Below are 26,722 nucleotides of genomic sequence, written 5' to 3' on the forward strand. Positions count from 1 at the left end.
TTGTTGCTGATGTGTCATGGAACAGAACTACGAATGAACGATGAATCAATCACTCATACCTAGGGCCCCGTTAATATACAGGATCACCAGATAGCTGATTTTCGCATTGAAATTCTTGAAGTCTATATCATGAAATATAATACACCTTTTTGCCATATATTATAAGAACTAAATCATGGCAGAAGAACAAAGAAATCTACTTGAACAGCTTATGGGAAAGGATGCATTAATACATCCAGTAAGAAGGCGAAAAGAGCCAGAGATGACTAGCCATCGAGTATGTAAAAGCTTTTTGGTTGGGACATGTCCTCACGACTTGTTCATAGGTACTAAGCAAGATCTTGGAAAATGCCCTCAACTTCACCTTGAGAAACTTAAAATTGAATATGAGTTTCGGACAAGGAAGAAACACGAGAGTTTTCCTGATTTCGAATATGAGTATTACACTCATTTGAGAAAGTATATCAATGATGTTGATAGAAATATAGCAGTCGCTTATAAACGGTTGGAACATACTCCTGAAGAAAAGGAGAAAATCGCAAAAATAACAAAAGAACTTGATGACTTGGATACTAAAATTGGGTTGATGACCCAAGAAATAGAGTGTCTTGTGAAGGAAGGAGAAAGTTTAAAAGCTATATTCGAATCGGTAAAATTGAACGAATTATGCAAGGGAAGAGAGACATTGGCAGAATCCGCCAGAAACATTGCTGAAAATGTAGGTCAAACCTCCCAACAAAAGTTACAGGTGTGTGAGGTTTGTGGTGCTTACTTGTCTAGATTAGACAGCGATAGGCGATTGGCAGATCATTTGATTGGAAAGATACATTTGGGTTATGTACAGATGAGACAAGCATTTAATGAGTTGCATAAAAAATACAAACGATCGAGTCATTATTGAATGAGTGATTGTTGAGTTTCCCTGAAAGTTGGGAAAACTGAACAGAGAGGCATGGAGCTGTATGTGAAATATATTACGGCAAATTAAACCCTTTTGTACATAGAAAACACTAACAAACTAAAGAATTTTCTAAATACGTAGTTTCAATCAGTTTTTATATCCTTTTCTGGTTCAGAAATTTTATGCTTTGAGACATAGTGCAAAGCAGCTAATCTTTCCGGCAAGAGAGGGTGTGTATGATGATACGATGAATACAACCAATCGGCATTCATACTACCCAAATTCTCTTTATTTAATTTGATCAATGCTTCGGCTAACTCGCCTTCATATCCACAATTCTTAGCGTGAGAGTCTGCCTCATATTCATTTTTCCTTGTGATCATTTTCATCCCAAATTGGACAATAGCATCAAGCGGTTGAAACAAATCATTCGCCAAGAGGAATCCAATAAATGTTGGTTGGACATCCCGGAAACCAAAAGACTTGTACAATGATTTATTGTGAATAAAAGCTGAGAAAAGAAAGAACACGACGAATAAGTGAAAATGATAAAATACTTCTAATTGAAGCAAATGATTATATTTCCAGTGTCCAATCTCGTGAGCTAACACGGCGACGATTTCTTCCTTCGTTGATTGATTAATCAAAGTATCAAATAAGACGATCTGTTTGCTCCAAGGCAAGCCAACAAAATATGCGTTAGAATGTGCTGATTTAGTTGAACCATCTACCACGTATAGCTTTGTCACAGGGAAATTTTGCTGTTTAGCTAAATCTTCAATTGCATCCTTCAATTCGCCATCTTCGAGGGGTGTAAATTTGTTAAACAAGGGAGCGATAAGAGTTGGATAAATAGTCATACCAATCAATTGGATAGCCAACATAAATAGCATTGCGTATGTTATAAAAGAATCACCAAAGTAATCGAAAATCTTCAAAAGACCAGCTAAAGCAAGCTCACCTAAGGCAAACGAAACAAGTAACATTTTAATCTGGTCACCTAACCATACTTTTATGCTCAATTTGTTGAAGCCATATTTCTCCTCTAATACGAAATTAGAATAGTAAGAAAATGGTAAAGAGAGTAGAGACTCTATGACCATGTCAATACCAACGAAGAACAAAGACTGTGTAATAGCACCGCTCATGAATTTTGGTAAAAAGAATGCACATTTCGACATAAGACTTCCACTGAAGCTCCAGAGTTTTGGGAAAATATCAAAACGAATTAATGCCAAATGTTTCAAAGTATTAAACGTGTCAGAAACGACGCTAAATCTCAACTTTGCTCTTGAATACTCTTGTGATTTATCAAAAGTTTCTTTACTAACCTCTTCTTTAATTGAAACTGGGGGAGCTTTACTTTTCAATACTTGATAATGACGATAGTTCAAATAATTTTCGAACACGTACTGTCCAACTGTGATTCCAACGATAATTGATTTCCAATCATACTTGGAATTGTCAAGAAAAGACAATGTCTTAAAAAGTTAGTAGTTTTCTTTAGGTATTTCATATAATTATTACTTACATTGGCTAGAGATATCATCTTATTTTCTTTAGCTTCAAAAAGAAATGGATATGTACTTTATTATTGTCCACCTTTTTTGCCGCGATGTCAAAACCTCTCCGATTTCGTAGTGCAACCATCAATCTTCTGACATATATCAGTAGTAAAAACAGCGAATTATGAGCAGATATATAGAACTGTAAATGGAAGATCGATTGACAATTTCTTTTAAATCGATAAAGAAGTGAAAGAACTAATTGGATCTAGTCATTGGAATAAGTTTAAACCTTTTTTTCGCAGCCATTAAACTTGATCAAACTGAGATCATCAACTAAAACTTAAGTTACGAATCTACATTCTAAGATTGATACTCTAAGTAAGCGTAACATTTTTTTATAATAAAAACTAAACTGAATATTTGATAATACCTAAAAGTCTAGGTCCTATGTTCTTTCATTGATTGACTGACTTACTTATTTGGATTCAGCAGCTAACTTATCAGCTTTTTCAACGGCATCCTGGATACCACCAACCATATAGAAAGCGTTTTCTGGTAAGTGATCGTATTTACCTTCTAAGACTTCCTTAAATGACTTGACGGTCTCCTCCAATCTAACCAACTTACCCTTGATACCGGTGAAAACTTCGGCAACAGCGAATGGTTGAGATAAGAATCTTTGGATCTTACGAGCTCTTTCGACGGTCAACTTATCAGATTCGGATAATTCATCCATACCCAAGATAGCAATGATATCTTGTAATGACTTATATGCTTGTAAGGTTTGCTGGACATTAGTTGCTACATCGTAGTGCTCTTTACCAATGACTGCGATATCCAACAATCTAGATTTAGAATCCAATGGATCGACAGCTGGGTAAATACCCAATTCAGAAATACCTCTAGACAACACAGTGGTAGCATCCAAGTGCGCGAAAGTAGTAGCTGGGGCAGGATCGGTCAAATCATCAGCTGGGACATAGACGGCTTGGACAGAAGTAACTGAACCCTTCTTGGTAGTAGTAATACGTTCTTGTAACAAACCCATATCCGTAGCCAATGTTGGTTGATAACCGACAGCAGATGGGATACGACCTAACAAAGCGGACACTTCTGAACCTGCTTGGGTAAATCTGAAAATGTTGTCAACGAACAACAAGACATCTTGACCTTCTTCATCTCTGAAGTATTCAGCAATGGTCAAACCAGTCAAAGCAACTCTAGCTCTAGCTCCTGGTGGCTCGTTCATTTGACCAAAGACCAAGGCCACCTTGGAGTCACCTTCAAGGTTAATGACACCAGTTTCTTGCATTTCACGGTACAAATCGTTACCTTCTCTGGTTCTTTCACCAACACCTGTGAAAACAGAGAAACCACCGTGAGCCTTGGCGATGTTGTTGATCAATTCTTGGATAAAGACGGTTTTACCGACACCAGCACCACCGAATAAACCAATCTTACCACCTCTAGCGTAAGGAGCCAACAAATCGACAACCTTAATACCAGTCTCTAAAACTTCAGCTGAAGTGGATTGCTCAACGAAAGATGGTGGTTCTGCGTGAATTGGAGCTCTCTTCTTAGCGTTCACTGGTCCCCTTTCATCAATAGGTTCACCAACAACGTTAAGAATACGACCTAAAGTTTCACGACCGACTGGGACAGAAATTGGAGCACCAGTGTCCAGGACTGGGACACCTCTGGATAAACCTTCAGTACCATCCATAGCAATTGCTCTGACGGTGTTCTCACCCAAATGTTGGGCAACTTCTAAAACCAAATTTTGGTCACCATTCTTTAATGTCAATGCATTTAAAATAGCAGGTAAATTACCTTCTTCGAATTGGACATCAACGACAGCACCGATAACAGCTCTATATTTTATGTTAGTATTACTAGTCTCTTTATTGTATTGCGGAAGATCAATCGCAGCGGTTCCATTTGGTATTCCGGAAATTGAAAAATTTCATTGGTCGAACCTCGAGAATATCCAACTCACTACCAACAATACTTTTCAACTTCAATATATCATAATAATGAATCATAATATATCTCTGTAGAATTGCTTTTAGTGATTGACGTCAATACCAGTAGAATAGTGATAAATTGAACAGTCAAAGTATTGGGCGGGAGTTATGGAATTCAAGTACGTTTGATGATTTGATATTTTTACATCCGAACGTTTCCAAACAGCTCTTCGACCTCAATGCTCATGAGATGAGCATTGCCAAAGCCAGATTCTGCGATTGTTTCATATACTCTTATTCAATACTTACCTGACCTTACCTCCCGATGGTGCGGTGGTAGCCAACCCTCTGTTAAACATGACGTTGCGCTTAGTTGCTCTGAACGCATTGCGTGAAGCAGTGTGAAATAATCTTGGAAGAACCATCGTTATACACTTTGGTAATCTAAAGACTAAGAAGTTAGTTTTAAATTAACTAGTCAAAGTTTTAACCAAACGTTGAAAAATTCAATGAATTATATTAGAAGCTTTTCGCCCGATCTCTCTCTCGCGGTTTAGAAACTAACTGTGAGCATTTCTTGCACTGTTAAGCGGTTTGTGTGCCGTTGACCAATGAAAAGGTGCAGTTCCCAAGAGTCGCACTCCGGAAAGGAAACATTCTTTTATTGGATGAGTAAGGGGTTACCCTGTATAAGTTTTAACGCGGCAGCGTTGTCGTGCAAGAGGTTAGCGAGCCAGGGAGGATCCCCGGAATGGACGCTATGGCCACGGTTTGGTCCGTTTACTAGAGGGAGACTCCGGCAGTTGGCGATTGAATCCTAGGGAGTTGTGCGCGCTAAGTGAAGAGCTCAAAGTAGCAATGCTGCAAACTGTAAGAGCCTACTTACAACGCGAGACACATTCACATCATCTTACAGATTGCCCACACGGGACCATATTACTTGCGGTCGTTCATTAAGATCTATGTAGTGATATCAAGGAGGTTTCGCTTTGATTTATTCAAAAGGTCTCTCATCAGCGACGGGTACGATTGATACAACAATGTTGAGCCCTCTGGAACTTCATGCAGTTTCTTGCCAAAGTGATAGTCAACGCAACATTCTAAGCATAACTTGATAGTAGCTTTTTGATTAAGTTGCCTCAACCTCGAAGAAATTTGCACGGCTTTCATTTTGCTAGGAGCAGAATTTGAGGTAGCCAGAGCCGATTGCATCTTGACGATTCTTCTTGACTTGCGTTTTGTCATATGGCTTTCATCCTGCTCGGGTTCATCAGATGCAGCTCGTTTGGCTGCATTAATGAGCTTCTCGTACTCTTCCATCTCACTTAACGACTTTTGTGTTAAAAGAGCAAGGTTATTTGAACCACGGGAGGTCGGTATTGACTTGAGATTCTCCGTCTGGTGACCAGTAGGATCATATGGCGATGTCTCTGGAGTCAAAAGTTGACTAATACTCATCCGGGAAGGTTCCCTCGGGGTCTCTTTTTTAACGATGACTGGTGGGTCGAGGCCGAAGTTTCTCGACTCATTGTTGATCAAACAATATTGATATGAAATATATGTGCGACACAAATCACATAAATCTTCTTCATCTTCGTCATCGTCTTTCTCAAATACGCCAATTTTTTCATCTTCGAATTTCCTCTCCTTGATTTGCTTTGGTTTAAAGACAACAGAAAACCTAGATTTATCAAGTTTGGAGAGAAACGTGCTTTGCCTTTCTATAAATCTCTCAAAGCTATCAATACTTCTCTTGACGAGACTTAATTCAGTTGCGCTGATGTATCCTTGCTTTCTGTTGAAATCCTTCAAGATGTTTTCCACTAAGCTGTAATGATCGAAAACACTTTCTTTCTTAATTAATTTGTAGTCATAAATTGATTTTTCTCCGAACTCTAACCAATTGCTCATTGCAAAGTTCACTGCTTCATTGAAATTAAAACCACTGTTGAACCCAGCGTGATAAACACGAGGGTACGTTATTACAAATTCATTTGGATTTTGATCTGCATAAACACATCGTATTCCATTATCAACTAGTGTCATGGGTGATAATAATGTCACCAACTGATGCAATAAATCTGGTTGTTTCTTAAATAAATTTGGAGCCGACTCTTTCATCAACTTTTCGAATTTATCAGCATCATAAGACGGAATGCCATACCATTTTTTTGTGGCACCAAAATGACAATAATTTGCAGACAATGTGTAGTGGTCTTCGACGTGCCAACAGAACGTCGAGAACAAAGATCCAATATAAATCCATGGAATTGTCATTCCAGATATTGTTGTGTTGATGTAATTCAATAGTGAACCCTTTGCAAATGGTAATTTAGTCAAATTACATGGATGGTTTATGTATGATTGAATATCAGGGTCATCCAAAGACAAATTGGGAGAATTAGACATAGGAAATCCACTTATTTCACCGGGACGCAAATTATGAATATCGGCCCCGTATTTCACTTCTAAGTCAGAATTCTGAGTATCTACTAGCTTCCAAAACTTTCTTTCTATCTCGTTCAAATCCATCGGTTGTCCATAGTTAGAGTCTCTTATATAACCTTGTTCGAAATCTAAGCATATGTTTAGGAACTCTGGCAAAGTATACTTAATATCGACTGCTTCTTCAAAGCCATATTCACCTGTTCCTATCAAACACTTATCGCAAAACCAGCTTCCCAGAGGTACATATTCCAAAGGAGGCAGAAGGCATGATAGATGATAAGCGTTATCACAGTTATCACAGAGAAGAGTTTGAGACGGATGGTTCAGCCTCCCGCATATTAAACAGTGCCCGGACTCATCCTCAGAGTCACTATCAGGAAACTCATAGTTTTGGTGATTACTTTCATCCAAAAACTTCACATATTCTTTTAAATTGGTGTCGTATTCCTCCTTCAACTTCATATCTTTCTTCGGAATACCAAAAGAATTATTTAATTGTTCCCACTTCCCTTCATCCATTTTATCAATTCCCCCTATATTTTCAACCGCAACGTAGAGGTCGTAATAGTGAACTTTTACGTTTTTGAATACATCAGTGTTCAAATCAACCTTGAAATATAATTTGAGTTGTCTCCGCCTACGCATCTTTAAAAACCGATTTATATTGTCTCTGAAGAAGTTTCTACTTCTGGTTGTCAAACCAAGGTCACTCAACTTCTGAAGTCTCGTGTGGAATCTAAAATGATCAGATAACAGAAATCTAGGTCTCCAAGTCGTAGGTGGAACTAGCTTTACTATTCCATATTCTGAACCCAATTTAGCAATGTCCGGTCTCGATAAGTACCCAATAGGATCCTTCATATCATGATCTGAAAGGTGTAGTACTGGACATGGAGTGAGGCGAGTCTTATCAAACCCCATGTTAAATTTTTAGTTAAACCTATCTTAGCGTAAAGCTTGCAATTATGTAGCAGTGAACCGATATTATATTATAATTTAGGACAATGTGCCTAAGGAGATGCCTGTTTGAATTAATAGAAGCAGCAACCAGTCTTGGGGCTTTCGATGGTAATTGGTAAGTGCCAAAAACTTGAATAGTTCACTGGATAAGGCAGAATTAGAGAAAAGGATAATATTTTCAGGAAATTAAGAGTTTCCAGCTAATCGAGGTAAAATCCATATCCGGGTTTTGATACCTTGCTGAAAAGGTGTTACCACTTACTAAGTACAAGGTTCGAATTTAAGTTTATACAAAGGTTACGTATTGTGAAGAGCGTATCTTTGAAAATTAGTTAATAATTCAAACTCTCTTTAGCTTCTATATAGGCACATTTAAGTTATTTGTATCTTGGAGAAAGGGATCATATATTGAAAAATTTCCAACTGACATTCGACTTTCGCAATTTGATATAGAGAGTAACTTTAAATACTAAATACTTCAGAGATTAAGAAATGAAAGACTATACAATAACGGTATTAGGATGCGGTGTGATGGGAAATGCTGTTGTATCGGCTATTTTGAGTGCTTCTTTTGAGCCATATCCATCCAAGATTATTTGTTGTACGAATTCTGAAAAACTGTCTCAAGCTTTGGAGAAGAAATTAAAACATGACATAGTAGAATTTTCATATGGAATCGAATCCAACAAATCAGCAGTTTCAAAGGCGCATATTGTTGTTTTAGGTTTCAAGCCTTATATGCTTCACACGGTTTATGAGCAAGTGAAAGAAGTATTGACTGGAGAACAGTTGATAATTTCTTTGCTAGCTGGAACAAGCCTCGAAGAATTGACAATTTTTTCACCTTATGTTGCGAAGGTTATGACCAACACTCCAGCTCAGTTTGGCTGCGGAACTGCTGCTATATCCTTCACAGAAAAGGCCGAGGAAAAGTATCGTGATTTAGTCATAAAACTCACGGATCCGCTTGGTTTAGCATTGCAAATTCCTGAAAAGAACATGGACGCTGCTACATCTTTAATTGGTTCGGGCCCTGCATTTTATTTATTGATGATGGAGGCAATGATTGATGGAGGTATCAGGATGGGGTTTCCATATGCTACTGCGAAGGAAGCTGCCGCAAAGGTGATGGAAGGAACAGCGAAGATGGTGTTAGAGACTGGTGAGCACCCAGCAGCTTTGAGAAGTAAAATATGTACACCTGGTGGTACTACTATTGGAGGGTTATTAAAAATGGAGGATGCTGGCCTCAGAAGTGCTATTGCTAGAGGAGTTGAAGAGGCTGCCAATATTTCTGCATCCTTTAAGAAGAAATGATTTCATTGTATCGTATATAAAGTATATAAACTTACTTCTGTGAGGTCAAAAACCCCATAAATGCTTTGATATCTTCTGTACTGAATTTGACGTCGGCCCTGTCCAAGGCGTCTTTCAATTTGGTCAAGTGATCTTTCACATCCTTTTCAGTCATTAGCTTGAACATCTCCACCATCGAAGGTGCTTTGTCGGTGCGAAACCCTTTGTCATGTAATAGTGTCTGAAAATCTTCCAAAAGTGTTCTGATTTCTGGATTACCCCTCAAGGTGCTTGCAATTTTTTCAATTCTGTCAGCTTGGCCACCATCAAAATCATCTCCATTGTTCAGCGAAGAGGCATATCTTCTCAAAGAAACAGGCCTTAACAATCCAGATGAAACATAGGGTTGTCTCACAACAATTTTAGCTCTTGAAAATGCTTTGAAGCCCCCTCTTATCATCTTTTTGTTGGGAACCTACCTGTTTCTATGATGTCTTTAAAGGGCCTCTATGAGCTGCTATACATTAGCTACTGTAAATGTCGCAAAGAAAGATGTCTCACGACACAAGGACAGGTCGTGCCCGTGATTCTTAGAATGTCGAAGAACTTGAAATATTCATGAGATAGATACAACACTAGAGTACTCTTAATACTAGTTAGTTTCAAATATAAAAAGCAATAAAAACAAATTATGTCCAACGAAGGCCAAGAAGAATTATTGGATTACTCTGATTCTGAAGAAATCGCCGTTCCAACTACCGCTCAGACCACCACTGGCGATGGGGAAGGTACCAATGATAAAGAAGCCGACAAGAAGGGCTCTTACGTTGGTATTCACGCCACAGGTTTCAGAGATTTCTTATTGAAACCAGAATTACTTAGAGCAATTGGTGATTGTGGTTTCGAACATCCTTCTGAAGGTTCGTATTCGAGTTTTGCATTCAGATAGATGAGAATGATGTTTTTTTTGCAGAACTATGCTTACAAAGTCACACCCTCTGGAGCTGATCATAAATGATTTCCATGCTGGCATGTATATGATGCTAGTTCCAATATATGACTAGATTGTCTCGATGTTCAAACATACGTCATCTATGCAAAAAATTGGGCTTTTCAACTTGAAGTCTTGAGGCTAGACTATAATCATTCTCCGTTATGTCTTTATTTATCGGACTGATAAATAAATTGCGGAAAGGACAAATGAATTGCCGGTTATAGTGCATTCATTTTGTTCTTGACTGTGACCCATGCAAGGGGTACTAAAAATTTGTCAATAAAAGGGTCGTGGGAAGAGCTTTGGGATGTAATCAATCTATCATGAAGTCTATCTAATCTCAATCTATAGAGGATTCACTAACATAAATTATAGTTCAACAGGTTTGTATCCCCCAATCGATCTTGGGTACTGATGTTTTGTGTCAAGCGAAATCTGGTTTAGGTAAAACCGCAGTTTTTGTTTTATCAACTTTACAACAATTGGATCCTGTTCCGGGTGAAATTTCAACCTTGGTTATTTGTCATACGAGAGAGTTGGCTTATCAAATTCGTAACGAATATTCAAGATTTTCCAAGTATATGCCAGATGTTAGAACAGAAGTATTCTATGGTGGTACTCCAATCAAGAGAGACATAGAAAAATTGAAGAACAAGGACACTTGTCCTCATATTGTTGTTGCCACTCCCGGTAGGTTACATGCTTTAGTGAATGAGAAAGCAATTCGTTTGAACAATGTCAAGTCATTCGTCATTGATGAATGTGACAAAGTTTTGGAAGCCGTAGATATGAGAAGAGATGTCCAAGATATTTTCCGTAACACTCCTCATCAAAAACAAGTTATGATGTTTTCTGCAACATTATCTCAAGAAATCAGACCAGTCTGTAAGAAGTTCATGCAAAATCCTTTGGAAATTTATGTCGATGACGAAGCTAAATTAACATTACATGGTTTGCAGCAACACTACATCAAGCTTGATGAAAAGGATAAGAACAGAAAATTATCGGATTTGTTAGATTCTTTGGAATTCAACCAAGTGATTATTTTTGTAAGATCCACTCAAAGGGCAAATGAATTAAATAAGTTGTTGTGTGCTTGCAACTTCCCATCTATTGCGGTTCATTCAGCTATGCCTCAGGAAGAGAGAATTGAAAGATATAGATCTTTCAAGGAATTTAACAAGCGTATTTGCGTCTCAACTGACGTGTTTGGTAGAGGCATTGATATCGAAAGAATTAATGTTGCTATCAATTACGATATGCCAAATGAAGCAGACCAATATTTACATAGGGTTGGTAGAGCCGGTAGATTTGGTACTAAGGGTTTAGCAATTTCCTTCGTTTCTTCTAAAGAGGACGAGGAGGTTTTAGAAAAGATTCAGTCTAGATTCGATGTCAAGGTTACCGAGTATCCAGAAGAAGGAGTCGATCCTTCTACTTACATGAACACTTGAGTTTATTTCCTTCGCTTTATATCTCAAATTAAAAGTCTATTTTGATTTATGTACTTTAAGTTAATTATTTTTGTTTGTGAATGCAGTTTGTTGTAGTTATGTCAATTCCCAAGTTGGAAGCACACTGAATCAATCATGTTTAAAACTAAGTCTAGATCTTTTCTGGGAATTAAGAACCATTCAATATGAATGTTGTATCCGTCAGAGAAATGATCGCGTTGGTTCTTCGAAGCAGTCAACGCAGATCCTTTAGGGGTTTTCTTTATTCCATCACTAACATTGCACCCCAGACAGAGAACATCTCCATAACCATATTTCGCTCTCATTATTTTATGTACTTCCAGTTCGACATACTGAAGGGATTTTTTGCAATGGAACCCACTATCTTCATGCCTATATGTTTGAAGCCTCCGCGTTTCTTGTATATTTAAGTTCCTCAATTTGTCGATTAAACGGCTCAATGATCCTCTATCGGACTCCAATGATCTAGGATGCATCACTGATAGTTCATGGTGACACTTCGCTTCCCACTGTTTCAATCTGAAAGCCACACTATGCGTGGTCATACCAATCTTTATTATTATGAAAGACGATTTTCTAGTATTAAAATCTACCCACTCATCTCGGTGCTTAGATCCGACACCAGGTAAATTTCTGACCTTGAGCCACAGTTTTCTCCCTTTTTTGTCCAAAAGCAGGCGGAGAGTGTAAACGTAGATGAAGCCACTCTTTTCATGCCCATTTTTCTTCGGCGAGGATCTTCTCACTGCCGAACTTTTGTTTAACTGATCTTGATTTATATGATGTCGACAATAGTTGTGATTTTTCACAGGCAACTTACACTGGTTGCCCTTCGAAGTAATTCCCTTGCATGTAACTGCAGTCATAAATGACCTGATCCGTCTTCTTTCCTATCTATATTTGATTATAATTTATCTCTTGTACTTGGACATTAATCTCAATCTTTACAAATCTTCCAAATATCCTTTGAGTAACTTGTACCTGTCTCCCGTTTGATTGCAACCTGGGAAGTAAACATCGGGGTAAATGCGACTAAGGCCGATATATTGTAGTCACTTTGGGCCAGGCCCAGTGCGACGCATAGTAAAATTGTTACACCTCACGTGTAATGCAGTTATAATTGTACCGGCCACTCTGCTAATGGACGAAGACCTCTTATAAATGTGCAAGATCCAAATGAGTACGAACATGACATGTATCGTTCATACGATTAATTGATATTCGATTCCCTTAGAAGAAGTATTAATAAATAATGAGCTACCATTTCGATACTCTTCAATTGCATGCTGGTCAGGATCCAGATAGCGAAAATGCTAGACCAAGAGCACCACCAATCTATGCAACTAGTTCTTATGTCTTTAATGACTCTAAGCATGGTGCCCAATTGTTTGGCTTAGAGACTCCAGGATTTATATATTCGAGAATCATGAACCCCACCGTTGACGTCTTTGAGAAGCGTATTGCTGCTTTAGAGAACGGTGCTGGAGCTTTAGCTGCTTCTTCAGGTCAAGCCGCTCAATTGTTAGCCATTGGTGGTTTGGCACACTCTGGAGACAATATTATTTCTACTTCATACTTGTATGGGGGAACTTATAATCAGTTTAAGGTTGCGTTCAAGAGATTTGGCATCGAGACCAGGTTTGTTAATGGTGATAAGCCAGAAGATTTTGCTAAGCTTATCGATGACAAAACAAAGGCCATTTATATTGAGAGTATTGGTAATCCCAAATACAATGTCCCAGATTTTGAAAAGATAACAAAAATCGCACATGACCACGGTGTCCCAGTAGTTGTCGATAACACATTTGGAGCTGGTGGTTTCTTGATTCGCCCACTTGATCACGGTGCTGATATTGTTGTTCATTCAGCTACGAAATGGATTGGTGGTCATGGAAGTACAATTGCTGGTGTCGTTGTTGACTCTGGTAAGTTTCCTTGGAAAAAATATCCAAAGAAGTTCCCACAATTTTCTGAGCCATCGGAGGGATATCACGGGTTAATTCTCAATGATGCATTGGGTGACGCTGCTTTCATTGGTCATTTAAGAATTGAACTTTTAAGAGATTTAGGTCCAACTTTGAATCCATTTGGAGCATTTTTATTACTTCAGGGTTTGGAAACGTTATCATTGAGAGTTGAAAGACAATCTTCTAATGCCGCAAAGTTAGCTGAATACTTAGAAAAGTCTCCATATGTGGAGTGGGTTTCTTATTTAGGTTTACCATCTCACGAAGACCATGAATTGAGTAAGAAGTATTTAAATAACAAGGATGTTTTCGGAGGCATGCTTTCCTTTGGCGTTAAACAAATTGGAACCAAAACTGATGATCCGTTCAAAGAATCGTCTCCTAGCGTAGTTGATAACTTAAAAATTGCTTCGAATTTGGCCAATGTTGGTGACTCTAAAACGTTAGTTATCTCTCCATGGTACACAACACACCAACAACTTACCGACGATGAAAAAATTGCTTCCGGTGTCACTAAGGATTTAGTTAGAGTATCGGTAGGTACTGAGCACATTGATGACATTATTGGAGACTTCGACCAAGCCTTTAAGAAAGTTTTCAGTTAACTCATTGTGACGAATTAAAATATTTAGAGATATATCCATTTTGAAAATGTAAGTAAAACCAAAAGTGAATGCAACATAATTGAACATAATTTCATACCTAGTAGATAAAAACCGGTACTGATTTTAATTTCTGCGATATCAATCTCATCGAAGAGTTCAGTCAACATATTATAAAAGACAAGTTCTCCACTCATTATTATTGAGCAAGCAGTAAAATTTATTAGTTGAAAAATCAAAACCGATCTAAAATAGGTCCTAAGTTGATCTTCAATTGAATGCTTATGTTGATAGTATGATATTAAGATCACGAAATGAAAAATCATAATGAGAGCAGAAAGCATCAAGGACACAATAGAACTTATTTTCATCACAACTCCAAACTTTTCAACGAGTTTTATTTTATGAACTAGGGCCAACGAATCTATATTCAAGGCGTTACCATCAGAGCTTTTTTGTTTTTCTTGTAAGTATAATTCGTTTAGACTATCCAATGCTTGAGAAAAAGCAACAGCGAAGCTTTTACTAATTTCTTTGGAGCTACTTGATTTTGATACTACTCCTAACTGAGAGCCTATGTCCCTTATGAGGCTAGAAAATATGTCTATTCCATTACTGTATGAGCACTTTTGTGTTTTCGTCTTTTTATTTAAACGACAATATCCACCAACATTGAATTTATAAATGTTGGAGTCTGAAAAAGTATCTATAACGTCGAAGTCATCTATTTCACGTACTAAACTATTGGACCCATTTAATGTAATACTGAAATCTTTTGCAAAATATGACATCAACTTAAGACCTTCACCTATGCTGGATAATAACATCTTTGATTCTAGAGATTTTGCTTTAATCTCTAACAAAAGCTGTGGATAGCATCCAAGAAAGCTATTGTTGCAAGTAAGTGTTTCAGCTAAACTAAAAACTAAAATAACAATGGATGAGACCAATAAAACAACGACTATTCTTTCCAACCTGACCGTCCTATACCTCTTAATATTGGAACTGTGACCAGTTTGTGTTCCGGGTACTTCGTTATGCTCTGTAAGCTGGGAGTATACCTTACTTTTGCCGCAGCCTATATATTTAATATCCACAAATTCCCCATCTCGCTCTGCGGAACTGCAATTGTAGTCTCTATTCCTCAGACCATCTGCTCTCAAATCGGTTGACTGTTTTCTTCCCTCTATGCCATTCCACCAAGAAAGGAGCCATTGGTAGCTGAAGAAAGGCATTATCAAATGGATCAAATTGCTTATGGTGGTCGTTGTAAGTTTTTTTTTTTATGGAACTCGCAAAATGACTGCAAAATAAATGCGCGACCCTAGCACACAAATGAACCTTTTATCTACATCTTCATTATGAATATAAGTTTGTAATTAGGCCCTACAAAAAATATCTGAGAAGTATAATGTCTATATCAAAATATCTGCGTTGAATCGTTCAATAAATTAATTCAATCTTGTGGCGGAGTCGAATGGATTACTTCCATTTACTTTCTGTATCCTTCTAGCTCCTCTTCCTATATCGTTATTGGTGGAATCTGCATACCCATCGTATGTTTCTTCCTTATAATGCTGAGGTCCCGGATACCGAGGAAATGTGTTTTCCGAATCGTCATATAATAAATTCATTGTCTCTTCTTCAGAAATCGGATTATTAATCTTAGTGCCCAGTTTCGATTTTCTTGGTCCGATATGACGGACAGAAGATTTTCTGGAAAAGGACTCACCTAATCTTCTCAAGGCAACTTCACTTTCCAGAAGAGAGGACCTTGGCAACCCGTATAAATCATCCTCATCTGACTGATTTTTTGTGCTGTACAGTATGCTTTCTTCATCGAGAATGTGTTCAGATTGGTTCTCATCGCTTGAGCTGCTCCACTTCCGTAGCTCGTGGACTTTCTGCAGAGACGTAGAATGCAATGTTCCTTGACGACCTCTATTCCTCATGCCATGAAAACTTTCCATATCTTCCTCATACACATCATCAGGGGGATTGGCAAACCAAAGAGGCAATGCCCAAGAAGCCATAGACAACATAGAAAAAATAAAAGCCGACCATATCAAGGAAAACCATATCTCACCTAAATGTAAAGAAACACCGAAATCGGTCAAATTTTTGCTCACTTCCCTTCTCACCTGGATTAATATTCTAGTCATAATTCCGCACACAATCGCTATGCTGATAAAGGAAGCAATGGAAAGCAAAGATACAACATTAAGAAAGATCTTTGATGCACCGCTTAAATCCCTTGAGTCGCCTCTTTTCAAGTACAAAAAATATGTCAAGATTAGAATAGCAGTTTGTGACGAGGCACAAAATATAAGAGCAGAAGGAGCTAACTTAACCTTGTTTCTCCTTGCAGCGACCTTCTTGTCATATTTTTTATCCTCTACATCTGATGATTGGAAGGCATATGCTAAAATGCTTTCTAAACCAATATCCTGTAAATCCTTTCTATAATCGAAAACGTAACGGCTATTTGTTCTTTGACATACGAGAACATCATCATGCTTTTTATACTTGAGGACACCATATTTATCGTAATACAGGGTTGTGTTATAATTGCCGTAGCACCAGCTCCATAAAGAACTTAAGATATACTGAGGTGCATCAGCAACTTGCGATTCTGCGTACTCAGTTAAAATAGCTATTTCTGAGTTGGTTAGGGAGGAATCGACAGGAAGCTGGCTAGTCTCCAGCTCGTCAAGTACAGATGGATTCAATGAAACGGAGTTCCTCAATGATTTATAAAGACCGTAGGAAACATCCAAATGAGCACAATTGATTCTAGCCGCATATAACTGATGTATGAATAGTGGGCCGACCACGGCTGTAATAGTTAAAGCAATAACAGCACAACCCATAAGGATTCGGAATATTTGCAATAGTCGTCCTTGCGGAGACAAATTTTGAAATGGTGATATTAGCCCCTTCGTATGATTTAACATTCTAAGATAATTCTAATTATGGTGACGGAACTAAGGTGTATAGTTAAAAGACCATCTCTTTATAGAATTAACTAAAGGGATTGCTCGAATGTTCCAACAAGAGATTTACTCTAAGGATTTGTCTATTTTGTTTTCAAATGTCTAGGTTAGCAAAACTAAAGATAACTACAATAGCGCGATGATTGTCTTCGGCAAACCTTGTCTAAGGGATAAAATACTGCATACACCACGGAAGTTTTTCAGGCTCAATGTCATCATTTTCAATATAGGTTAGAGACACGGCCTAGTAATTTACAACGAAGATCGACTAAAAATAACGTAATCATGAAAGTAAACTATAGATATAATACTTAATTCTCAAAACTCTTCATTGAACTTTAAAGCGCCATATTTTTCCTGATATTGGTTCAAATTAACATCTGACAGAGCCATCTCATCCAACTTTCTTTTATTTCCAGTGGAAGGAACATCTATAGTTTGCAAAGGCGTCGAAAGCTTCTCGTTCCATTCTGCCAAATTGGAACCCGAATCAAAAGTTGATCCTGAGCTCGTTAATCCTGGGGGCTTCGTAAGGTTTGAAGGTAAGGGAACTCGCAGAAAGCTGTTATTCAGTACGTTGCTTGGAACGCTATAACCCTCCGCTACCGCCTTTCTAATTCTCATTCCCACAGTAGCTAATGCTCGGATGTCAGGGTTAGGGTCTTCATGTGTTACACCTTGGCTCATTTGCCTCTTATAACCCGTCATAGTGTCTTTTATTTAGTGAAGTCGCTCTTTTATTTGTTTCAGAATTGAATAGTTCTATTCTACTAAGTGGGCTTGCAACTATAACTTCTTAATCATAAAAACGATTCAGAAAGGTTTAGCACTCTCTGCGAATTTTTACTTCTAGACGATACGTCAACTGTAATAACTCCAACGTGAATATCTATGACTCTTCCCAGCGTCTCCGTATGACTTGTTCAAAAACACGCTTTGTCAAGATTAACAACTCCCACTATTGGTATTTGATTTAAAAAATAATGCCGCCTATGTCTGACACTATCTGTCTTAAATCGTGCTTTAACTTGACCACTATCCACAAGGATAATCATGTTAAAAGGAATGATCACATGATCACACACGGGGTATACAGTCAAGCTTCTCTTAGGAACCTTCTCGCTGTAGCATTCCATTCGGGGAAATTTGCTTCCTCATGTATTATTGTGATTCAGTCTATGACAGTGTAAACTATCGAATACGGCATAAACCTTTAGCTTTAGGAAATGCATACCGATCATGAACACATATATAAAGACGTGATTGGAAAAGTTAATTAGTATTGCTTCCAAAAGGCCTTAAAGTGATTCAGAATTAAAATGAGTAGTCCAGACTTTAGTGTTTCTTCGGAAACAGCAAGAGAATACGAGTCTGAGTACTCAGCACATAACTATCATCCATTGCCAGTGGTTTTTGCGACAGCAAAAGGAGCCCATGTATGGGATCCGGAGGGAAAAGAGTACTTAGATTTCTTGTCTGCTTATTCAGCTGTCAACCAGGGTCATTGTCATCCTAAAATCATTGAAGCACTTGTCGAGCAAGCTCATAGGTTAACTCTCTGCTCAAGAGCATTTTCTTCTGACGTGTTTGGTGTATTCGCTAAATACATTACAGAATATTTCGGTTACGATATGGTTTTGCCAACTAACACAGGAGCTGAAGCCGTCGAAACTGGCTTAAAATTGGCAAGAAGATGGGGTTACATTAAGAAGGGTATCCCCGAGGGTGAAGCTATAATTTTGTCTGCTCTGAACAATTTCCATGGTAGAACTTTGGGGATAATTTCAATGTCCACTGATCCAGATGCTACCACCAACTTTGGTCCATATTTGAACGGAGTTGGTCCACAGATTCCTGGTGAAAAGACAGGCACTTTGTTAAGATATGGTGTCATCGAGGATGTTGAAAGAGCATTCAATAATGCTGGCGACAAGATTGCAGCCATACTTTTAGAACCAATTCAGGGTGAAGCTGGTATTGTTATTCCTCCTGCGGATTACCTCTCTAATGTTCAAAAATTGTGTAAGAAGCACAACGTTTTATTAATTTGCGATGAAGTTCAAACTGGTATTGCAAGGACTGGTAAGATGTTATGTTATGAACATTCAGCAGGAGTCAAACCAGATATAATCTTATTGGGTAAAGCAGTTTCTGGAGGAGTCATACCGGTTTCTTGTACTTTATCTTCAAAGGAGATCATGCTCCTTATGGATCCAGGTTCTCACGGTTCAACTTATGGTGGTAACCCACTAGCATGTAGAGTCGCAGTTGCGGCTTTACAAGTTGTTAAAGATGAAAATTTGGTAGAAAGATCCGCTCACTTGGGTGAAGTTTTCAAAGAACAGTTGAACGAATTGAAGAAGGAATCTAACGGAGTTATTTCAGAAGTTAGAGGGAAAGGGTTGTTCTGTGCAGTGGTGATCGATAACTCTAAAACAAATGGAAGGACCGCCTGGGATTTGTGTTTGCTTATGAAAGATCATGGTGTTTTAGCTAAACCAACTCATGACAATGTGATAAGATTAGCACCACCCTTAGTTATTTCTGAGGAAGATTTACTGAAGGGCGTTGATGCAATCAGAAAGGCTTTGAAAGAATTACCAACCGTGCCAAAAACTAGCCATTAAAGTGTCATTGTTTGTGATCAAAATAGCGGGAGATCATCCTTTCTTACGGCTATTGTCTAGTAGTATATTAATGTATATATGAATCTTGCTTGACATATAGTAAGCTAGAATGCTCAACACAAAAGTATTATTAAATGCTATAAACCCAAAATGTAAAGGAATGAAGCTTATTCATCTTCTTCATCCTCGTCATTACGTTCTCCTTCAGGTAACTTACCTAAAGCAGCCAATCTTCTTGATCTCTCGACTTCACTCTCCTTTAGAATGTCATTAGAAGCAGAATCATCTGATACATTCTGAGCAGCTTGCTTTTTTGATTCGTCTTCGACAGCTTCTTTTGCTATATGCTTGGAGGACCTTCGTGATATATTCAAACCGCCCTTCTTTGCAGGTGCGTTTAATAAATTGGTCAACTTAGTTTCAATCTTACTTTCAATCTTCGGATTTGATAATAGTGATTTCGGATCTCCGCTCTCTGGAATCAAAATATCGTACCTTTTATTTTGTTCTAAGTCATCATTCAATGATGCTGTTGAATTCTTCTCAGGGGGAAGATTGTCTTCAGGTATGTCTTTTTTGAGACCTACCATCATTAATGCCTTTCCCATTATACTCGAAGATCTTGGTCTTCCTTTTTCTGGGTTCAAATGCTTATTGACCTTATATCTTCTTATGACTTCACCATCTTCATTTTCAATTACTAAAAAGTCGTCCACTTGATGGGCGTAAACCTTGTGATGACTAGGGTCACTCTTTTTATAAAATGCCCTCCTTCTGAATGGTGCGCTCATTGTTCTGGTTATTTTCTTCGTAACAGACTGGATCTCATTATCTGTTTCATCTGAGTTGATGGATTCACTATCGTCTTCGTCTTCATGTTGAGGGAAAGGTGAATAGGATGATAATTGCCGACGCAAAGAATCATATGAATGAACACTGACGTTGTCACCCAGAGATCTCAGAGATCTCAGCGATCTCCTCATTGGAGTGCTAGACTGACTTGGTGATGCCAGGGGTTTCTTTGAATTCTCAGACTTTGAAGTATCCGATTTTTGGTTATCATCGGCAATTGGAATCGTTTCTACTTCCTCACCATTATCTCTTTCGATGATGATATTATTTCCCTCTTGGTAAGCATTGAAGGCAACACGACCTGCTTCTTTAGCTGTGTCTTCAGATTTGGTCGTGTCATTGGGGGATACTTCTTCGCCGTTTGTTTCATTCTTCTCCGTCCACGAGGGACTAGACTCTGTATCATTATACTCTTCTTTAGTGCTTGTGGCGCCTGTATTAGGGGAATCAGTTTCTTCAGAAACACCATACTTAACCCCCGAAGAAGTCCTTCCTAGCTGTAAAAATTCAGTCGGAGGTCTATGCCTTTCAGACTTATCCTCTTTCAGTTCATCACGGGAGTGAACCTTAGATAAAGTCTTCTTAATCTTTGAACCAGGGCTCCCTCTTCTCTTCTTTTTATGTTTCCTTCTTTTGGCACCTCCGGCTGGCCTAACTTTGATTCCGCTTGTTTCAATTGTGTTACCCTTTTGGGATTCATCTCCTTCCTCTTCTGGAGGAGTCGCCACTGCAGTATCAACTCTGTGTAAAGAAAAAGATGTTGAGGCAGGGTCTAGTTTTTGTAAACGAGCCATCCAGCTTGGTCCCTGTTCCTGAGTATTTGTAGTTGTGAAAGTCATAGTAATTGCCATTCTGTTAAGTCTCTTTCCCAAGGTTAATACTGCAACAGATGAGCCATGGACAATAATAGATGTGATGACAATAAAACAAACGACGGGCCAAATAACAGCGATCAACTGATAATGAGGAAAGTCTTTTGAAGGTAATTTCGTAAGAGGGTCTTTCTCATGAGTGTAAGTAGTCTCTAAATCCTTTCGAGCCAAAATAGCTGCAAAAATAGCACCCACTCCAATTGGACCAAAATGGCCGCAGAAAAAAGCTTCTCTCCAGGTTTTAACATCGGGCGTGAATGGTTTTAGAGCAATTACAGCCGGCATACGTCTCAAAAAGATGATAACAAATGCTAATACAACTAGCCTCCAGCAGTTTAAACCGATATCAGAATTATTAAAATCAGACCATGGTACAATTGCACCGAAATAAACAAAAAAGGCTAAGTTCAATAACAAGTCGATTACAGTAGACACATGCGATTCTTCAGTTTTTCTTGCAAAGCTACCGTCCCAGCCAAAGGCAGTTCCTGCAGCAAAGGAAACTAACAAATCATCAACCCCTAGCATCGATCCAATTCCTGCAGAATTGAAGGCCAAGAATACGAAAATCGCTAAAAAAGATTCCCTATCGATCAAGTCTTTCTTTTCGGCAAACGCAACCGCATGCCTTAAAGTGTAACCTATCACAACTCCTAGAAGTATCCCAAAGAAACACTCCCATAATATAGTTAGCAAAAACCAATTCTTTACTATTTCACGAGCATGACCACTGTGAACGACTAGATTTAGTGACAAGAAGATGAATGGAAAAGCCATACCATCGTTGCAGCCAGACTCTGCAGTAAGTAGATTTCTCAAATGGCCCGGTACTCGTTCTGCGAACTTACCTTTACCAACAACAGCAGCTGCTAAAACAGGATCCGTAGCTGTAACACATGCCGAAACCAACAAAGCATCAGCATAATTAAAATGAGGTATAAGAGCCCAAATAAATAAACCAACTACCAACCAACCGCATGTCATAACCGGAAGCAAGAAAATAGCAACCGAAAGCCAATGATTTTTCATATATTTTCTCGGTAACTCTACGGCCACCGCCACGATTTGAATACACAATACAATTCGGCATATTTCCAATGTGATGTAGTCCGTATTACCCCATGATATTGGATCAAACCAGTTCAAGCAATGAGGACCTAAAATCAATCCCGCAATGGACGCAACACTTGCTTCGCCAATATATAATCTTTCTTTCACAAAAAGCGAAACCAAAGAGAACACCGTACTAAATATACCGACACAAGCATACGCTATGTGAGGTGCCTCTAACTAAAAAAAGTTAGTAACAGAAACTCTCATCACAAACTTTTAGTATTCCATTTATATCTATTCGGTATAAGGGCCCACCTTTGCAGACTGTCAGCCATAATTTATGGCTGGTAGGATGGTTTGGATGTTTTCTTTGCTATAATTGCCATGTCGATGGCCCATACCAAAATAAGTTAAGTAGAATCACTTTGACAGAACAAACGTACCTCTAATTGCGACCACATAGGTAGTCGAAATTCTTAATATAACCGGCTCAGGAGTCTCAGACCTTAATACTTGCCGATCACCTTAGTTGAATATAAGAAACCAAAGGAGCTTGAATAATATCTTTTATTATTATGTGAGATTAGATACCAAGAATTTTGAGCAACACAAAGTGAAAAAGTTGCCCGGTTTGTGCCACTTATCTCAATCACGATGAAGATGATCACGTGCACAATGATAAAGTATACAGTCTCAGTCTCATCGCTTAGACTAACGAATACCTTAAGTTTAAATAACTAAAGAAGATATTCTGGTAATTCGTTACTTTGTCTAATCATTAAATAACTTTAAATAATTTTCATGACAGAGGCCTAATATAATTTTTTCTTTAAAAAATGACTGTAGAAGGTATGTGGGTTATTGGGTATGGGTCCCTCCTTTTTAAGCCTCCTCCAGTCTATTCATTTAGAGTAAATGGTTATCTTAAAGGTTTTGTGAGAAGGTTTTGGCAGAGTTCGTCGGACCATAGAGGTACGCCTGAATTCCCTGGAAGAGTTGTGACTCTCATTCTGTTGCAAGATCTCAAAAATAATGAACAGTTCCATTCAGACCTATATAAATATGATTTGGGGCCTGATGATAAAATTGAACATTTAACGGAGGAACAATTGCGAGTTTGGGGTTGTGCCTATTACATTGAGCCCAAAGATGTTGAATATATTAAAAACTATCTCGATGTTAGAGAGCAAGACGGCTATACTACACATAAAGTTCCATTTCATGTAGTCAGTATGTCCAAAGAGCATGCCGACGAAAAGCATGTCTTAGAAACATTACCTAGGAATGATGTTACAGGTGACTATTATCTCGAATCAGTGATATACATAGGCACAATCAATAACTCATCCTTTGTCGGACCCGAGGATATTTTATCTACATCTGATGTCATAAAGAAAAGTGAAGGTCCCAGCGGAAAAAATTTTGAATATCTTTTTAAACTTGGACGAGCAGTTTTAGAGCTAGATGAACTGGGCAAGTCGAAGGACAAATATCTCGAGAGCCTTCTCCAAAAGGTAATCACTTAGGATGTAGAACTCTTCTTTACTGCTACAAAATTTACTAATTGTAAGTATTCTTAAATGTTATATTTTTTTAAATAACTTAAATTTGAAGAAGACGCTCCGAGGCCACTTCAATCAACTTTGAGAGGTATATTATGCGATTCTGTGCCTCCTCGAAATTTCTATAGTATAAGTTGTCTCTAATAGACGGAAAAGTATTCCACTCATATTCGTCGTTGAATACCAGGGGGGCCATATACGAAACCCCAAAAAGCTGATTAATATAGCCGGTTCTCGCAGGCCTTGATTCGCTAGATAAGAACTGCTGATTGAATTCAATCATATTATCATTTCTCTTCCATCTATTCATGGCAATAAGAGAAGGCTCCATCTCTCCTGAACTAGTTAAAAACTTTCTCCATTCCTGAGCCCATTCTTGATATTTCATAGAGCTTGACTTCAAGTTATCTATAGACTTTTTGAACAAGTCAAAACTCAATGCAGATTCCCCATCGTTGGTCATATCCTCGGCATATTTCTCTAGATCACCTTCATAATCGCGTAATTTGTTGACTAAATTATCAAAATCATAGGGAACAATAGGTTCTTCAGCTAAACTTAAGATAACTAACGACAATGCCTCAACCAACTGTATATGTTTTTCCATGTTTACATCAACTTCAAACTTTTCAAAATTATCAAAATTATCGAAGCAAGAATTCTCGGGATACTTCATTCCAGAAAACTTCATTTCCAAAGAAGGGATATTCATCATATTTATAAAAGGAATGTAATTCTTGTTTTCGATCAAATTGTTGGATATTGTATCTGATTTTCCATTGCCCTTTTTGAAGAGGTCATAAAGAGTATTTGGATGATCCGAACCACTTCCATCGATCTTAACTTTTTTCAAGGCTCTTTTGATAACTTCATGTAAAAATGGATGCGCCTTAATGGAAAGTTCATTACCAGCAATTGCATCACTTAAATCAATATAGGCAAACCCTTCTTTCTTGATCAGTTCTCTTCTATTTTCAATCCATTCTGTGGCACCAGCTAAATTATATTCGGTAGCGTCGAAGGAGACAAAATATATAGACCTAGCTGGTGACCAATTGTACTGTCTCTGTAAAGAAGTAAACAACCTAATCAATTCAAGTAAAACAACACTTCCTGTATTTGTTGATAATGTACCATAACAAACTGAATCGCGACTTGCACCAATTATGATTCCTTTCTCTGGTTGTTCTCTTCCTTCAATTGATCCTACGACGTTCCAAATTTTATGAGTTGGTCTTTGTTCATTTGAGATCTTTAATTGGATCTTTATATCCGAGCCACGGATTCCCGAAAATGACACTTTATCCATCTTTACACCTTTACCCTGAAGTTTTGAGATTAAGACTTCACCATCTTTATATGATATAGGGATTGTTGGTATCTTAGGCGTAGTATCAGATTTCAGCCATGATAATCTAGACATATCACCTTCTGAGGACCAGCCAGGGGTTAAGAGATCGCCAGGAGCAATTCTAGTCAACCCAACGTTAAGTTTTTGAATAACATCATCTTGAATTACCTTGCGACCATTAGTCTCAATTTCAAATTTTTCGGATATAAAAACAACGGCTTTGGCCTCATTTCCCTGAGCTAGTAAAACTTTATTTGGATCAGGAGTTAGTCCGCCATATCTTACCAATAGTATAGCGCCTTTAATATCTATATTGTTTTGCTGTAGTTTTGAAAAATCCTCTGGAGAGCCAAATCCCGCATATATGTAAAAGCTCTCAAGTTCATCGATGGCATTGAGAGAATTAGGATTAAAAGCTTGAAATTCCATCCCATCCTCGTTGAATTCATTGAGCGTCGCTTCAAAAGATTGGTCTGATAGTCTTAAATAAGTACCTCCCTTAGAAAGAGTTGGGTAATTTGTATTGCTCCTTAATTCTGTGAAACTGTTGATTTTGATACCGTTGTTTGTCATGTAAGCTTCCATGTATTTACTGAGAGCCAAATCACCTTTAGTACCAGCTAAATGGGGCATCGAAGAAAAATACTCAAGGTTTTCTTTCATGACTTTTGGATCAATGTAATTTCGTATAGAAACACCCAATTTATCAATATCAAAGAATGTTCCCGACGTAAAAGCACCCCCACTGCTTCCAGTAACTCCGTCGCTAACTTCCCATTTTGTGACAAAGAAGACAAATGCCATCACGGAAAATACATAAAGCAACCTCTTCACCACCAAAGGATTACCCAACTTTAATATTGATTTCTCATATTGTATGTTAAAGTATTTGTAGCATTCGTATATGGGATCTATTATCCTAGTAACGGGATGCAAGACATTATTGCTCAAGTTATTAGCAAACTTTTTCGTGGCAATAGACGCACGAACAATAAATCCCTCTCTATCAACTGGCTCTGCGCCGAAGCCTTCTTCAATTTCGAATTGCTCGATAGATGGTTCATGACGTCCGTCGTTTATCGAATCCAGTTCAAGGTCTTCATAGTTTGGTGGAAGAGTAGGTAAGCCTCCTCTGCCGACCGCTAACGGTCGATAAGGGTTCCTGCTACTCATTAAATGCGATCTAGGATTTTCTTTAATCGGCTATAAAGCTGAAGTACTGAGGATGTATAAGTATCTTCGCTAATTATTTTGAATTTAGGCATTAAACAGGCTATGTGTATGTATATAAATGTGA

General features: G+C 38.1%; 17 protein-coding genes; 7 read left to right on the forward strand and 10 right to left on the reverse strand.

The window, feature by feature from the left end:
* Nucleotides 1-175: 175 nt before the first annotated feature.
* EXM2 (Exm2p) lies at nucleotides 176-901 on the forward strand (the record flags this gene model as incomplete). Its single annotated transcript, XM_062952587.1, has 1 exon — nucleotides 176-901. The coding sequence occupies one exon, from the start codon at nucleotides 176-178 to the stop codon at nucleotides 899-901; it is 726 nt and encodes a 241-aa protein (XP_062809475.1).
* A 143-nt stretch (nucleotides 902-1,044) lies between these two features.
* STE24 (zinc metalloprotease) lies at nucleotides 1,045-2,450 on the reverse strand (the record flags this gene model as incomplete). Its single annotated transcript, XM_062952589.1, has 2 exons — nucleotides 1,045-2,382; nucleotides 2,433-2,450. 2 exons carry the CDS (start codon nucleotides 2,448-2,450, stop codon nucleotides 1,045-1,047), a joined length of 1,356 nt encoding a protein of 451 aa, XP_062809476.1.
* Nucleotides 2,451-2,884: 434 nt separating this feature from the next.
* ATP2 (F1F0 ATP synthase subunit beta) lies at nucleotides 2,885-4,132 on the reverse strand (the record flags this gene model as incomplete). The annotated part of the gene is made up of 1 exon (XM_062952590.1): nucleotides 2,885-4,132. The coding sequence occupies one exon, from the start codon at nucleotides 4,130-4,132 to the stop codon at nucleotides 2,885-2,887; it is 1,248 nt and encodes a 415-aa protein (XP_062809477.1).
* Nucleotides 4,133-5,333: 1,201 nt separating this feature from the next.
* Nucleotides 5,334-7,742, reverse strand: PRCAT00002712001 (histone demethylase; the record flags this gene model as incomplete). Its single annotated transcript, XM_062952591.1, has 1 exon — nucleotides 5,334-7,742. The coding sequence occupies one exon, from the start codon at nucleotides 7,740-7,742 to the stop codon at nucleotides 5,334-5,336; it is 2,409 nt and encodes an 802-aa protein (XP_062809478.1).
* A 531-nt stretch (nucleotides 7,743-8,273) lies between these two features.
* On the forward strand, nucleotides 8,274-9,098 carry PRO3 (pyrroline-5-carboxylate reductase; the record flags this gene model as incomplete). Its single annotated transcript, XM_062952592.1, has 1 exon — nucleotides 8,274-9,098. One exon carries the CDS (start codon nucleotides 8,274-8,276, stop codon nucleotides 9,096-9,098), a length of 825 nt encoding a protein of 274 aa, XP_062809479.1.
* Nucleotides 9,099-9,129: 31 nt separating this feature from the next.
* PRCAT00002714001 (uncharacterized protein) lies at nucleotides 9,130-9,537 on the reverse strand (the record flags this gene model as incomplete). The annotated part of the gene is made up of 1 exon (XM_062952593.1): nucleotides 9,130-9,537. The coding sequence occupies one exon, from the start codon at nucleotides 9,535-9,537 to the stop codon at nucleotides 9,130-9,132; it is 408 nt and encodes a 135-aa protein (XP_062809480.1).
* Nucleotides 9,538-9,768: 231 nt separating this feature from the next.
* On the forward strand, nucleotides 9,769-10,642 carry PRCAT00002715001 (uncharacterized protein; the record flags this gene model as incomplete). XM_062952594.1 has 1 exon in its annotated part: nucleotides 9,769-10,642. One exon carries the CDS (start codon nucleotides 9,769-9,771, stop codon nucleotides 10,024-10,026), a length of 258 nt encoding a protein of 85 aa, XP_062809481.1. The 3' UTR covers nucleotides 10,027-10,642.
* A 10-nt stretch (nucleotides 10,643-10,652) lies between these two features.
* PRCAT00002716001 (uncharacterized protein) lies at nucleotides 10,653-11,525 on the forward strand (the record flags this gene model as incomplete). The annotated part of the gene is made up of 1 exon (XM_062952595.1): nucleotides 10,653-11,525. The coding sequence occupies one exon, from the start codon at nucleotides 10,653-10,655 to the stop codon at nucleotides 11,523-11,525; it is 873 nt and encodes a 290-aa protein (XP_062809482.1).
* A 101-nt stretch (nucleotides 11,526-11,626) lies between these two features.
* PRCAT00002717001 (uncharacterized protein) lies at nucleotides 11,627-12,412 on the reverse strand (the record flags this gene model as incomplete). Its single annotated transcript, XM_062952596.1, has 1 exon — nucleotides 11,627-12,412. One exon carries the CDS (start codon nucleotides 12,410-12,412, stop codon nucleotides 11,627-11,629), a length of 786 nt encoding a protein of 261 aa, XP_062809483.1.
* A 386-nt stretch (nucleotides 12,413-12,798) lies between these two features.
* MET15 (bifunctional cysteine synthase/O-acetylhomoserine aminocarboxypropyltransferase) lies at nucleotides 12,799-14,118 on the forward strand (the record flags this gene model as incomplete). The annotated part of the gene is made up of 1 exon (XM_062952597.1): nucleotides 12,799-14,118. The coding sequence occupies one exon, from the start codon at nucleotides 12,799-12,801 to the stop codon at nucleotides 14,116-14,118; it is 1,320 nt and encodes a 439-aa protein (XP_062809484.1).
* A 23-nt stretch (nucleotides 14,119-14,141) lies between these two features.
* PRCAT00002719001 (uncharacterized protein) lies at nucleotides 14,142-15,350 on the reverse strand (the record flags this gene model as incomplete). Its single annotated transcript, XM_062952598.1, has 1 exon — nucleotides 14,142-15,350. The coding sequence occupies one exon, from the start codon at nucleotides 15,348-15,350 to the stop codon at nucleotides 14,142-14,144; it is 1,209 nt and encodes a 402-aa protein (XP_062809485.1).
* Nucleotides 15,351-15,566: 216 nt separating this feature from the next.
* Nucleotides 15,567-17,069, reverse strand: ECM7 (Ecm7p; the record flags this gene model as incomplete). Its single annotated transcript, XM_062952600.1, has 1 exon — nucleotides 15,567-17,069. One exon carries the CDS (start codon nucleotides 17,067-17,069, stop codon nucleotides 15,567-15,569), a length of 1,503 nt encoding a protein of 500 aa, XP_062809486.1.
* Nucleotides 17,070-17,426: 357 nt separating this feature from the next.
* Nucleotides 17,427-17,816, reverse strand: PRCAT00002721001 (uncharacterized protein; the record flags this gene model as incomplete). Its single annotated transcript, XM_062952601.1, has 1 exon — nucleotides 17,427-17,816. One exon carries the CDS (start codon nucleotides 17,814-17,816, stop codon nucleotides 17,427-17,429), a length of 390 nt encoding a protein of 129 aa, XP_062809487.1.
* Nucleotides 17,817-18,427: 611 nt separating this feature from the next.
* CAR2 (ornithine-oxo-acid transaminase) lies at nucleotides 18,428-19,735 on the forward strand (the record flags this gene model as incomplete). Its single annotated transcript, XM_062952602.1, has 1 exon — nucleotides 18,428-19,735. One exon carries the CDS (start codon nucleotides 18,428-18,430, stop codon nucleotides 19,733-19,735), a length of 1,308 nt encoding a protein of 435 aa, XP_062809488.1.
* A 167-nt stretch (nucleotides 19,736-19,902) lies between these two features.
* On the reverse strand, nucleotides 19,903-22,847 carry CNH1 (Cnh1p; the record flags this gene model as incomplete). The annotated part of the gene is made up of 2 exons (XM_062952603.1): nucleotides 19,903-22,745; nucleotides 22,787-22,847. The coding sequence occupies 2 exons, from the start codon at nucleotides 22,845-22,847 to the stop codon at nucleotides 19,903-19,905; spliced, it is 2,904 nt and encodes a 967-aa protein (XP_062809489.1).
* A 501-nt stretch (nucleotides 22,848-23,348) lies between these two features.
* PRCAT00002725001 (gamma-glutamylcyclotransferase) lies at nucleotides 23,349-24,038 on the forward strand (the record flags this gene model as incomplete). The annotated part of the gene is made up of 1 exon (XM_062952604.1): nucleotides 23,349-24,038. One exon carries the CDS (start codon nucleotides 23,349-23,351, stop codon nucleotides 24,036-24,038), a length of 690 nt encoding a protein of 229 aa, XP_062809490.1.
* Nucleotides 24,039-24,114: 76 nt separating this feature from the next.
* Nucleotides 24,115-26,598, reverse strand: PRCAT00002726001 (putative zinc metalloprotease; the record flags this gene model as incomplete). The annotated part of the gene is made up of 1 exon (XM_062952605.1): nucleotides 24,115-26,598. The coding sequence occupies one exon, from the start codon at nucleotides 26,596-26,598 to the stop codon at nucleotides 24,115-24,117; it is 2,484 nt and encodes an 827-aa protein (XP_062809491.1).
* Nucleotides 26,599-26,722: the final 124 nt, after the last annotated feature.

Source organism: Priceomyces carsonii (assembly GCF_900007245.1).
Source record: "Priceomyces carsonii strain CBS4050 genome assembly, scaffold: Debaryomyces_carsonii_scaffold_3, whole genome shotgun sequence".
Classification (NCBI taxonomy): domain Eukaryota; kingdom Fungi; phylum Ascomycota; class Pichiomycetes; order Serinales; family Debaryomycetaceae; genus Priceomyces; species Priceomyces carsonii.